Source organism: Geotrypetes seraphini, chromosome 13 (genome assembly GCF_902459505.1).
Source record: "Geotrypetes seraphini chromosome 13, aGeoSer1.1, whole genome shotgun sequence".
In the NCBI taxonomy this organism is placed as follows: domain Eukaryota; kingdom Metazoa; phylum Chordata; class Amphibia; order Gymnophiona; family Dermophiidae; genus Geotrypetes; species Geotrypetes seraphini.
In genome coordinates, this window is record NC_047096.1 from 37,504,772 (window position 1) to 37,518,304 (window position 13,533).

At 42.0% G+C, this 13,533-nt stretch overlaps 1 protein-coding gene across 4 annotated transcripts in view; it reads left to right on the top strand.

Moving 5' to 3' along the window:
• Window positions 1–13,533, top strand: part of LOC117347498 (protein Aster-B) — a 206,515-nt gene that overhangs the window by 75,000 nt on the left and 117,982 nt on the right. For 3 of the 4 annotated variants that reach the window (XM_033918534.1, XM_033918539.1, XM_033918536.1), the window contains exon 2: window positions 10,704–10,908. The exons of the other annotated variant lie outside the window; for it this stretch is intronic. In XM_033918534.1, the coding sequence (XP_033774425.1) occupies window positions 10,883–10,908 (26 nt within the window). In that variant the 5' untranslated portion in view covers window positions 10,704–10,882. The remainder of the gene's footprint in view (window positions 1–10,703; window positions 10,909–13,533) is intronic. 4 annotated transcript variants of the gene reach the window in all.

Genomic DNA, 13,533 nt, shown 5'->3' on the forward strand with positions numbered 1-13,533 from the left:
GCATTAGTTTAGATGTGGTTCCATCAGGCAGCCTCGGGGCCTTTGCTAGGCTGGCCTGCCTCTGACGAAAGAGGAAGTTGTATCATTGAAGCGGATCGGCCTAGCAAAGGCCCCGAGGCTGCCTAATGGAACCACGTCTAAACTAATGCTAGCGATAGCTGTGTGGCAAAGTTAAAACGCACACTGAGCTGCTGCTGCTGGTCTGGGGGTGGGGAGAGAAGACGAGGAAGGCAGGAGTCCCAGGAGATATGCGACAACAGCAGGAAGTCGCTAGACATGCAGCACTGGTGCTGTACCACGTGTTGAGAATCTCTGGCCCTACAGGACATGCCTCTCGTGGTGAGAGGCACATGCTGTAGGAAAGTCATCTGGCTGGCACTTCTCTTCCTCCTCAGTGTGCTGCGGCACACTTGGAATCTCAGGAGGCACACTAGTGTACCGCAGCACACAGTTTACGATACACTGCTTTAGACCTTCTGTTCTCAAAAGAGCATTTAGCTTTCAAAAAATAGTTTTAGATTCTCCAAGCTTCACACAACTATGTATAAAGGTTAAGTCTCAGCAAATTAGTAATCAGAAAAGACTGCAGGAATGCAATCCAGCAGAAAAACAGCTGAATACTAGATTACATACAAAACACTTGCTGTAAACACCAATATTAGGCAATCTAAAGAATTAAAGTTCTCTATTTCCCAGTATCTAACACTTCTTTTTAGCAACAGGAATCACAAAAATCCAATTTAAATTCTGAAACACACTTTAAAAGTTCTTATCAATTTTCCTTTGAAATATAACTCCAAACTTGATTTAGAAATCTCAATAAATCATGAGAACTAGCATCAGACAAGTTCTTAACCCAGAATTCACAGAAACTCAACTGTATCCTCCTTCACAGCATTCTCTTTACACACCTCAGCTCAAAAGCCCTTAAGCAGGTTTAATTTGCAGTATTTCTCATGAAATCAAACATTTATAGGAAATATTTTAAAAAATATTCACTCCTTCCACACATGACAAACTCCAGAGCTTACATATAAAGTTTAACTCAGCACACACCATTTCTTCACTAACTCCTTGTACTGCCTTAAACTCTCTGCTCTCCTGTAGATTACAATAACAGTTCTGGGGGCTCTTAATGAGACAGCTGCTATCAAGTGCAGCTTCCCTTATCTCTCTGTCTTTTGATCTTCCTGCATCTCCCAGGCTCTGTGAATGGTCTAACCTCCAAGCAGCTCTCAGCATTTCCCTTCTGCCTCTCATGTCAGATGCTGGAGATTTTAGTGCCATTTATCACCAGCATCTTGAGCAAGTGCCTCACCTGGTCTAATGGTTAAGTTGGCCTTGGCAGCTGGGCAGTATGGCTTACAATGATCTTAAGAACAGAGGAAAGGAAAGAGATAAGAAAAAAAAATGAAACATGGATATAGGAAGCATATCCCAATTGGAATCAGCGAACTATAACTCCCCAGAAACCATAAGAGTAAGTACCAGAAGGCTGGTGGAGACCAGTAGAGCAATAAGGAGAAAATACAAGGCACATAAAGGAACCAGAAAGAGAGAGAGAGGCTGTGCTGTGGGTTGTGGCAGTATAGGGGCAAGACTTTTGGGATGGAGGGGGGTGGAGCAAGGCAATGTGGGTAGGGCAAGGTTGGGATATTAGCAGTGCCAGGGTCAGGGTCTTCTATTTTGGCTTAACAAATATGGTAACCCTACTGAAGATGCTAGAGAACTAGTGAGGAAGACAGCAAACCATGGTTAGGATAAGAAGCGGCATTGTACAAGTGGACAGTCTTCTATGGCTGGTAGCTGGGATATATCCTTAGCAATGCAGGGAGGAATAACTGGGCAAACTGAATGACTTTCAGGGTCTATTTCTGCAGTTTTCTGGGCACCAGAAAGCTCATGTGATCCTAAAAAGAATCACTACTATTTTGTTTCCAGCTATCCACTGCCCTTCACCATTCCTGACCTCGTATTATAAAAAAAACAATCATTTTAACACCACTCATATAATCTATTTGCAATTGTTTTGACCTCTTACCTTCCCCTGTGTTTATATCTGTACTCCTCCCCTGATTATTTTTTCACTCTGTACTTTAGTGTTATTGAGGGGATTTCTGAAATGGCAGTATTGACATGTCCAGATTACTAACTTGGAGTCACTTTATACCACTGTCTATGGCAGAATCAGTTTTGTCCCATTCATAGAGAGAGAGAGAGAGTGTCCCTCTCCTATAAGTGTGATATGAGAAAGATGTGAAGCATTGCTCCTGCAGCTGACAGGAACATATTGTGTCTCATTAGATGCTATACCTAACTGTGCCTTCTTATACCAATAAAGAAACCACCCACACAGCCTCAGTGTGATCAAACTAATACTTCACTCGACACAACCCTGAGGTGAAAATGAAACAACAAAAAGCACCTTTATAAGGGCACAAATCATATCTAAGTTCATAAGCTTTAAATCAGATTATTATGACCAGGTATGCAAAACAAACAAACACATACACCCTTCTGACGGTATAGAATTTTTTTTTTTAAATAAATAAATAAACACACAATTCAACTCAACAAAATATTGAGAATTTTCTTGTACTTTATGCATGTAGAAGATTCCTTTGAAATGAGGGGGAATAGGATGAAGGTGAAAAGGGATAGACCCTTGAGATAATCTGAGGAAATACTTCTTCATGGATAGGGTGGCGATTTGTGGACAAGTATGTAGGATCTTAAAGGGAGTGAAAGGGAGAGTAGATGGCATGGGTGAGCAGACTGGATAGGCCATATGGTCTTTTTATGTGTCTTCAGTTATTTCTGTTTCACCAACTCATGAACATGCCCCAGAGATCCATGTACTCAGTCAGGTTTTCCACATGTCTACTGCCTTTTCTATTTCAATGGCATAGCCAGGACTGGTTTGTTGATGTAACTGGGGGTTAACATTGGTGGGTATTAGGCAATGTGGATGATGACACCACCTTCAGTTTTCCTCTCACTGGCCTATGGAGCTGTTATAGACTGAGTGGACCTGACTCCAAAGAGAAGATGGAGGAATGGAACAAGTCCCAACCAGGTCCATCCATGGCTATGTTGCTGCACTGTCTTTTTTTGTGGAAAGAAAGATGTTATTTTTCTGTTATGGTGATTCTTTTTGCATTTATTGAGGACAGTGCGGTACAAAAAAGACTTAATGATTTCCAAGTGGTGGTGGTATTGTCCTTCAGACAAGATGGGTGCTTGGTGCCTTCATTATATGTGCTCACTTTACCTTCAAGTGCATGGGTAACCACCAGTGATCTCAAACTCAAACCCTTTGCAGCGCCACATTTTGGATTTGTAGGTACTTGGAGGGCCTCAGAAAAAAATAGTTAATGTCTTAATAAAGAAATGACAATTTTGCATGAGGTAAAACTCTTTATAGTTTATAAATCTTTCCTTTTGGCTAAGTCTTAATAATAATAATAATAATGTAAAAGAGTGACGTGATTGATAAAAGGTATGGAAAACCTTTCATATGCTGAAAGATTAGAGAAACTGGGGCTCTTTTCCCTGGAAAAGCGGAGGCTTAGAGGGGACATGATAGAGACTTACAAGATCATGAAGGGCATAGAGAAAGTGGAGAGGGACAGATTCTTCAAACTTTTGAAAACTACAAGAACGAGAGGGCATTCGGAAAAATTAAGAGGGGACAGATTCAGAACCAATGTTAGGAAGTTCTTCTTCACCCAAAGGGTGGTGGATACCTGGAATGCGCTTCCAGAGGGTGTGATAGGACAGAGTATGGTATTGGGGGTTCAAGAAAGGATTAGATGATTTCCTGAAGGAAAAGGGTATAGATAGAGGATTACTCTACAGGTCCTGGACCTGTATAGGCTGCCACTTGAGCAGACTGCTGGGCATGATGGACCTCTGGTCTGACCCAGCAGAGGCACTGCTTATGTTCTTAATTTATAGCTAAAGAGACATATGATCAAGAAACTGTTTTATTTTACTTTTGTGATTATGATAAACATACCGAGGGCCTCAAAATAGTACCTGGCGGGCCACATGTGGCTCCCAGGCTGTGAGTTTGAGACCACTGTTCTATACTAAGCCTCCTTTCCCTAGTGCTTGTGCATACCACTCCCATTTCACCCCTTGCTTCATCAGCTTTTTGAAAAGCTGTCAGACTAAATCATTGCATACTGGCAAAGATTTGTATTCAAGGAAGGTAATTTTCCAAGCCATTTTTGCAGGTAAAGTAGCCCTTTATTCAAAGAAATGAGATTTTACAAAATAACCTGCCCAATATGTATGTAAAAATATGCCTATGTGTACAAGATGCAGGCAGAATTTATTGTGACAAATATAAATATGGAATAAAAAATCATAAACCAAAAGATCCAATGTGCCGAGAATCGCCAACCTTTTGGTTTATGATTTTTTATTCCATATTTTTTGTGGCATATTTTTCAAACCTTTTTGCATATTGGACCCCTGACGAAGGTTTGTCCGAAACACGGACCGTGTCGGGTCCCTTGTTTGGGAAAAAGGTTTTTATAAATTTATATTTGTCACAATAAATTCTGCCTTCATCTTGTACACATCTGCAGTTGGTTTTTGTTTGTTCCTGGTTGGTTTTTTCTGCAGATAAGGTTGGATCTCTCCTTCCTTTTTTGTTGCTCTGTAAAAATATGCCTGCCTGTTTGCAAGCAGAGTTGTTATTGGGGTCAGGAAGTGGCTTGAACTTAATGCACATTGAAGAAAAAAGAAAAAAAATCAAACATTCATATTTGTTTTTACTGAAAACTGTGTGCCCCAAATAGCAGGTGTAATATTGAAAGCAGAAATTTGCAAATTCTTTTGCTTTGAAAATCCAGGAATGGTTTCTTATAACCCCCAACAATCTCTCCCCCTTCGCACATGACTGGCAGAAGTTACTGAGAACTCTTTGCCCCAGTAGGGAAGAATTTTTAATTTATCACGTACCTGTGTGCTCCACTCAAACTTCACCCATGTATACTTCCACTGGCAAAGTACACTCCATCAAATCATGGTGCATACCTTACTGCTGGTCTGTATTCTGTAGAAGGCCATTTACACACATGAGACACATAAAGGTGGTAGAATTAGAGGATAAACATGAATGGAGTTTGCAAGGAGATAGATTAACAAAGAAGCAAAGAAGACCAGATCTTCAAACTGAAGCTTTATTGTCACCAATAGAAATTGGAACAAGAAAAACAGACCTAACAAGGACTGTATTTTGGCTACAAAGCCTGCATCAGGAGTCCTCAGGTTGTCCACTCGACAATTAGACAATAAAAATACGCTAATGTAGCCTTGGAGATAGGGCAAGCTACGAGTATTTTACAGTTTAGGAAGATGTTAAAAATGCGCTCCCAAGAGAGGTGGTGGAGATGAAAACGGTGACGTAGTTCAAAAAAGCGTGGGATGAACACAGAGGATCTAGAATCAGAAAATAATAGTAAATATTGAAGAACTAAGGCCTGTACTGGGCAGACTTGCACGGTCTATGTCTGTATATGGCCGTTTGGTGGAGGATGGGCTGGGGAGGGCTTCAATGGCTGGGATGGTGTAGATGGGCTGGAGTGAGCTTTGACGGAGACTTCAGTAGTTGGAACCTAAGAACAGTACCGGGCAGAGCTTTGGATTCTTGCCCAGAAATAGATGAGAAGAAGAAGAAAAAAAAACCAACAAATTTTTAGATTGAATCAGGTTGGGCAGACTAGATGGACCATTTGGGTCTTTATCTGCTGTCATCTACTATGTTACTATGTGTCGTTTGAACATACTTTTGCTAAATGAGTCAGAGTGTTTTGACATTTGTTTGCTTGTTAATTGGCGAGAAGACTTTATACTTAAGGTTTTCTAGTGGAGTTTAGCAATTTGAAGTTTTCATTTTTGTCATGTGTTTTTTGGTTTTTTTTATATAATTTTAAAAGTGAAGTTGTATTTAATTGAGAAATGAAGCATTTAAAGGTTTAAAAGTGAAGCATATTATATTGAATTGAGAATGTGATTTGTTTTGTTGTATTGTTATATGGTGTATGTTGACTGTATGTTACCTATGTTTTTTGTGTAACTTTGTTATGTATGTTTTATTGTTACCCGCATAGAAATAAGAACATAAGAATTGCCACTGCTTGGTCAGATCAGTGGTCCATCGTGCCCAGCAGTCCGCTCACGCGGTAGCCCTTAGGTCAAAGACCAGTGCCCTAACTGAGACTAGCCCTAACTGAGACTAGCCTCTAATTTTTTATTATGTCCTTCCCTCATTTATTGAATTACCTGTAAACCGTGTCGAGCTCTATCTTTATGGAGATGATGCGGTATACAAACTTAAGGTTTAGTTTAGTTTAGTTTTAGTTTAGCCTTACCTGCGTACATTCTGCTTCAGCAGGAACTTGTTTAACTTTGTCTTGAATCCCTGGAGGGTGCTGGATATGCGGACTATAAATTTTTAAATAAATAAATCTAATTCAACAGAAGCTTTCATTGAATTAGATTGCTACATTAGCTTATTTTTATTGTCTAATTGTTCAGTGGACAACCTGAGGACTCCTGATGCTTTGTAGCTGAAACACAGTTCGTGCCAGGTCCGTTTTTCTTGTTTCGCTGCCTATTGGTGACATTAAAGCTTCAATTTGAGGGCTGGTCTTCCCTGCTCTTTTGTTTTATCCATTGAGTTTTGTTGTTGTCTTTTTGCTTTCAGTTGCAAGGAGATAGACATAGGAGTAACATCAGGAAGTACTTTTTCACAGAGAGGGTAGTGGACCCCTGGAATGCCCTTCCAGGAGAGGTGGTAAAGTCAAAAACAGTGAGCAAATTCAAATATGCATGGAATAGACAGAGGATAGGCCTAAATAGAAAGAAGATGGAATGCAACAAGTATCACATTGGGTAAATGTAGATAGAACTAAGGCTGATGCCGGACAGACTTTTATAGTTTGTGTCACATAAATGGCAAAAGACTGAAAGAAGATTAGCCAAATCCAGCATGGGATAACTAAGGCCAATGCTGGACAGACCTTTTGGTCTGTGTCACACAAATGGCAAAGGACAGATGAAACTTTGGCAACTGCAGTGTTGTACTGTGCAGTAGAGAATGACACGGTGGCAGTTACAAAACGGTGAGGGGGGAGGAAGTGCTCACTGCGGGCATGGGGACAAGACCATCCACTGCCCCGTGGAGCGGTGAATGGCCATGTTCCCGCAGTTAAGGGAGGGAAGGCGCGTGGTCACAAACCACACACAGTCCATCCCTCCCTCCCTACCTATGGCCAAATCTATCTCCCTCTCCCTTACCTTCACGGCGCTTTTGTAAAAAACTTACTGAAGCCGGCAAAGCCTGCCTGCCTGCAGTCACGTGTGTGTGGGCGGAAGCTTCTCCTCTGACACAACTTCCGGCTAAACAAATATGATAACCCTACCAAAGATGCTAGAGAACTAGTGAGGAAGACAGCAAATTGTGGGGCATTGTACAAGTGGACAGTCTTCTATGGCTGGTAGCTGGGATATATCATTAGCAGTGCAGGGAGGAATAACTGGACAAACTGAATGACTTCCGGTTGCGTCAGAGGAGAAGCAACCGCCCACACACACTGTATGCAGGCAGGCTTTGCCGGCATCTGTAAGTTTTTACAAAAGTGCCGTGAAGGTAAGGAGGAGGGAGGGAGATAGATTTGGCCAGAGGGAGGGAGGGAGGGGGCGGTTTAAATTCTTTACTAACACGCCGTGAAGGTAAGGGGGAGAGAGGGAGATTCTCGGGCCGCCGAGGGGCGGTGAGATGTCGAGAGGGAAGGGTGGATGCTGCAGGGACGGGGCGGTGAAGGGGACGGCGGGGACGGGGCGGTGAAGGTGACAGCAGGGACGGGGCGGTGAAGGGGATAATAATAATAATAATAACTTTATTTTTCTGTACCGCCATAGTCAAGCGACTTCTAGGCGGTTCACATTGAAAGAAGGCTGGACAGTCAGCGAATAACAATAAGCCTAAATAGAAAGCTTACATACTAATTGGAGTTCCATGGTGGTCCGGTGACGGGGCAGTGATGGGGACAGATTTTTTTCCCCGTGTCATTCTCTACTGTGCAGCTCAGGGGGAAGGGGAAGATATCTTGACTGGTAAGTTGAATACTGTTAGCGGTACCTGGTGATGATATGTGGTTATAACCAAGACTCCCATCATGTCTAGCTACCTATATGATTGACCTGATGGAAACTTGACAATCAGCATATAAGCATGGGTGACTGCAGCTCTGGCCACTTTGCTGGATAGACTGAATGGACCATGCAGGTCTTTTTCTGCCATCATTTACTGTGTTATTGGTCACATACATGCGTAAATGATGAAATACTGCCATTTATGCAGCTTCCTATTGCCTAAAATGAGGATCCTTAAGATTATCTGCATTATGTACTATGCCCCCACCATAAATATAATAAATTAACATAACAGTTTTTAACTTAGGGCTCCTTTTATGAAGCCGCATGCACATTTTTAGCGCGAGGTAGCCGAAAAACTACTGTCTGCTCAAGAGGAGGCGGTAGCGGCTAGCGCGGTCGGCAAATTAGCACGCGCTATTAGGCGCATTAAACCACTAACACGGCTTCGTAAAAGGAGCCCTTAGATGAAAGTTAACTCATTAGTTTATAGTTAGTTTATTATTATTTGTATCCCACTTTATGCAAAGCGGGTCACAACAAATACATACATAATAAAACAACCATACATATACAATAAAATAACAAACAGTTACAGAACATGTTAGCAACTAGCACTGAAATAAACAACGGGACACTCAGGTTTCCATATTTCATCTTGCAGAATAAATGCCTTTTTAATAATCTTTTAAAATTACTCCAATTATCCTGCTTCTGAATGGGGACATTTTGTCTCTCAGATCACAATTCGACATAGGCAGACCTGCCAAGTCTCCTACTTTCAGCTGGAGACTCCTGCTTTTGAGTGTAGTGTCCTGCACTCCCACAGACCAAGTGTGATCTCCTGCTGAGTAGCTTCCCCACCCAGCTGCAGTAGAAAGTTTTTTGAAGCATTTCCTGCTGCTGCTAGACTGGAAGGCCACTCTTTTTGCTTCTGATTGCCAACTGACTGTGCCAGGGTAGAGCAATGGAAGGACCAGGCAGAACAATGGACAGGGGTGGGTAGAGCGGGGCTGGCTGGAGGTGGACCATAAATCTGCTCAGTGGGTTGGCCCCCTTGGCAGCTGTGCACTGGGCAAATCGCCACTCATGCCTGTTGAGATAATCTCGGATTTCTATGTAGTTAGTGTCATAACCAGCTCATCTCCCTGATATTTTGGTTTTATCTGGGGTTTTCACAACTCTATATTTCCACTTTTTTATCAGCATCCAGATCAGGTCTTGCAGAACAGGTATAATATGGTCAAACCCAGCAGTTGTGGTATTCGCTTATGCCAAACTGCCACAGGAACGTCTCTCTGCTGGAAAAGTCCTACAAAATTTACAATAGCACTGCAAGATATGTGCAGTGCCATACAGATAAACATCATGGACAGTCTCTTCTCCTGGGAGGTTATAATACAAAAGATGAAAATATTTCCAAAATAGATATGTCACTGCCTTGTACTATCTGTAACCTTACAGGGATTGTACAATGGATGCTGCTGCCTTGTCGTGTTGCTGCTGTTAGAGCATTTGAAACTTAAAGTCTGTATATTTGACGAGGCAAAAATCAATCTGTCCCGTATGACCACAGAGTTATCTGGTCACTCACATTCTCTATGCCTCTTATTGGGAGACCATGGTGCCCCAGGTTCAGTATACCATCCTGATACTGACCTCTCTCTCTCTCTCCACCTAGGACAAGTTTGGATGTCGGTTAAGTCTCATGTTAATGTGAATTTCTCCCCAAACTGGGTCAAAGCTGTTTTGGCTTTTCCAGTGTTCCCAATTTGTGGTTCTATCACAGGCCTCTGTAACCATGGAAACAGGGAAAGACATTCATCCTTCCTCCTCCCCTCCACCAGGCTCCGGCTTCTGAAATGACAGAGTAGCTTGGTGGGGGGGAGGGGGGCGTACTTGACAGAAGTGTGTTCCCACATTCTGTTATTCAGTGGAGGGTCGAAGGGGTGAAGGGGGAGGTAAGGTTTGATGTGACAGGTGTCCAGTTGCTCTTTTCCTCTCTAAGGCTCAGGTTGAATTGATAAATATGCACTGAACTGGGGATTTTCTGTTGCAGTTCATTTCAGGGCACCCGAGGCTCATGTTAGAACTCACATCACTGGATATTTTTATCAAGGTGTCCTCAGGATGGTGTACCTTGAAGAAGCCATGCTGGAACTCAGGGTGTCTTGTCTGCCATGAGGCTGAGAAAGCCCTTTAAGGATACGCAATACATCTCTGTCTCATGTTAGGCAGTCCTGGAAAGGGCCTCCCATTTTCTCACTTGTTTAACATGCGGTATGGGTAATAGACCTCCAAGCGATATTCATAGTAACTGTGAGCAGGAACAAGGTCACTGCTGTGCTGCCACACTAGTGTGAAACCCAGTGTGAAGTGGCTGCATTTGCATTGTGAAATTAAATGTATCTGAATAGATGGAGAGCTGTAGGTTGATATATAAAGGAAGATATAGCCTGCTTTAATAGCAGTTCTGTACCCTGCTTTCCCTTCATGCTTCCCTGTGTTGTAACTGTAATTATCTTCTCTCCTAGACAGCTAGCTCTGTGCCTGGTTATATGAGACCACGCTATGCAGCCGGTGCTGTACCTTCCTTCCTCACAAACCAGCGACAAGCTGTGCAGCAGAATTCACAGATTTATAGGGATTTGATTTAAGCCATGATGTCAACACTTAACTACGATGGCCTCTTGGGAATGGACCAGACTGCACCATGCTGAAACCACCGACTTGTTTCACGTAGGCTGCCTTTTTTGTGTTACTTCTGACCTGAGCTAAATTTGAGCAGGCATCGTAGGGTTTATTTCTCTGGTTGTGCAGAAATGTTTCTCTGGGGCTAAGTTGTTTCTTGTTCTTGAACTGGCAGTTATCTCCTTCTCCTTCCCATCTCCATTTGGAACCAGGTGCCAGGAGCAGCCTCAATTTCCTGAGGTTGAGGGGGAGGTCGTATTTTACATCCTCTCCCAATTTGTTTAAACCTACGGTAATCATTTAAGCAGCAACTTTTCAGCCTGGAAATATCAGCACTCCTTTTGGAACTCTGTAATCATGTACCCTAAATTTGATCACTAGGTATCGCCATTGTCCAGTGGCTCCTTTCCTCTTTGGCATATGACTAGTCTGTGCAGCTTCGTGAGCTGAGCTAGGAATGGAGGAAAGGGCAGAAGAACTGAGCCAGCCATCAAAGCCAGTTCTCTTTTTACAGCACTGTCTATTTCAAAGTAGTTATTAAATGTGTTTTTTTTGGAGGTGTGTTTATGTGCAGTTTAGGTTGGTAGTGAGTATAATTGGTCCCCAATGTAGTTTTCTTGTACTACTATTAATTATTTCTATAATGCTACCAGATCTTAATTAATGGAGATTCTTCTGAAGGAAAGGGTAGGGTTGTAGGACCCAACACAGTATGTTTTTTAATCAGACAAATCTGATGGATTTCTTCACTTGGGTGACAGGAGAATTAAATCAGGGATGGAAATTAGAAATGTTTTTTTTTTGTTTAAAATGAAATAAGAAATATCAACAACATTGTGTATGCTACTACCTTTATTTTTATAAAGGAAACAAAAGGAAAAATGAACCAAAATGTTGTTTGTTGTGCATTTCATTTGCTTTGCTTCCACCTCACCCTTAATGACTAAACTCTCTTTTAAATTTAAAAAAGGCCCTACTCTCATCATGACAACATCCTTCACCTTTATCACAGACCATCTCCCCCCCCCCCCCCCCCCCACACACAGCTTGGTATGATCTTCATATTGGCCATCATAATTTTGGATGATGGTACTGGGGATCACTTCTGCACCAGTTCCACCCCAGGAGTGGGGAAAGATCTTAGATGGGGTTTGGGATATCCATGGAAGTGGGCAACTCAGTTCAGGTGAAGGATCTTTTGTTTTTGGAATTTGTTATTTTAAAATTCACATAAATTGAACTGATAATGTAGAGAAAAAGAAGTGAAAAATGAAATGGAGAGGAAGACATTTTTCAGATCACTAATGGGCATTGAATGTGGTATATGTGGATTTCAGCAAATGCCATGATACTGTCCCACATGGTGATATTTTTATTTATTTAAAAAATTTCCTCACCACCTAAACCTAGGAAAGACAGTGGAACCTGACGTGATGGGCTGGATCAGAAACTGGTTGAAGCATGAACACAGAGATTGGTGATAAATTTAATTCACTTGGAAGGCTGGTGATGAGTGGACTGCCTCAGGAATTGATCCTGCAGCCAGTGTTATTCGATATCTTCTTGAGCAGTATTGTATGCAAATATTTCTCATGCATACTCATTTTGGTATCTTACCTTGAATACCTGATTAACTCGGTATATGCTGAAATCTGGGTTCAGACCTCCTGCCCTAGAGGGAAGGCGAGATAAGATAGCTAGACATTTAAAACACCACATAACCCCCACCCCCCCCCTCCAAAAAAAGCTAATATTAACAGCTTAACCTTGCTTCCAGAGGGTGTGATAGGATAGAGTACGGTATTGGGGTTCAAGAAGGGGTTAGATGATTTCCTGAAGGAAAAGGGGATAGAAGGGGATAGATAGAGGATTACTATGCAGGTCCTCGACCTGATGGGCCACCGTGTGAGCGGACTGCTGGGCATGATGGACCTCAGGTCTGACCCAGCAGCTTATGTTCTTATGTGCCCTTAATTAGGTAATCAATGTAGATTACATAATGAAATATTTGTGTTGGCTCTTTGATGACTCCCAATGGCCATCCTAGCTGCCATGTTTTTATCAAGCAGCAGTAGATCATTTTGCTGCAGGCTGGGGAAGTAAATGTTCTGACGCTTATTCAGTTCCTATGAACTTTGGAGTATTTATCTTACCGGCCCATGGTAAAACGCTCTACCGCTGCTTGATAAAAGGAGCCCTTATTCTTTTCAACAGTGCCAGAACTAGGAGACATTCCCTGAAACTAACTAATAGGCAGATTTCAAACAAGCTGTAGAACATTTTTTCAGTCATCACATAACCTATGCAATTTGGTGCCAGAGAACACATTCAAATCTAGTAATTTAGCTGGGTTTAGAAAACATTTATTTAATCAGATAGCCTTAAGTTTCAAGTTTATTAATGATTTGATATGCCACCTTATTTATTTCAAGGTGGTTATACAGTTTTAAAAAAGGGTAAAAACAGGTAATACAAGTAACAAAACTTAACAAAAGATAAGGTACTTCCTGGAACAAATGGTGGGAGAGCCGACGAGAAGAAACGCCATCTTGGACTTGGTCCTAAATGGCATTACGGGACCAACAAAAGAAGTAGAAGTCACGGTCCCGCTGGGGACGAGCGATCACAACATGATCAACTTTAAACTTGACCAAAACCTTAACCAAGACCTTA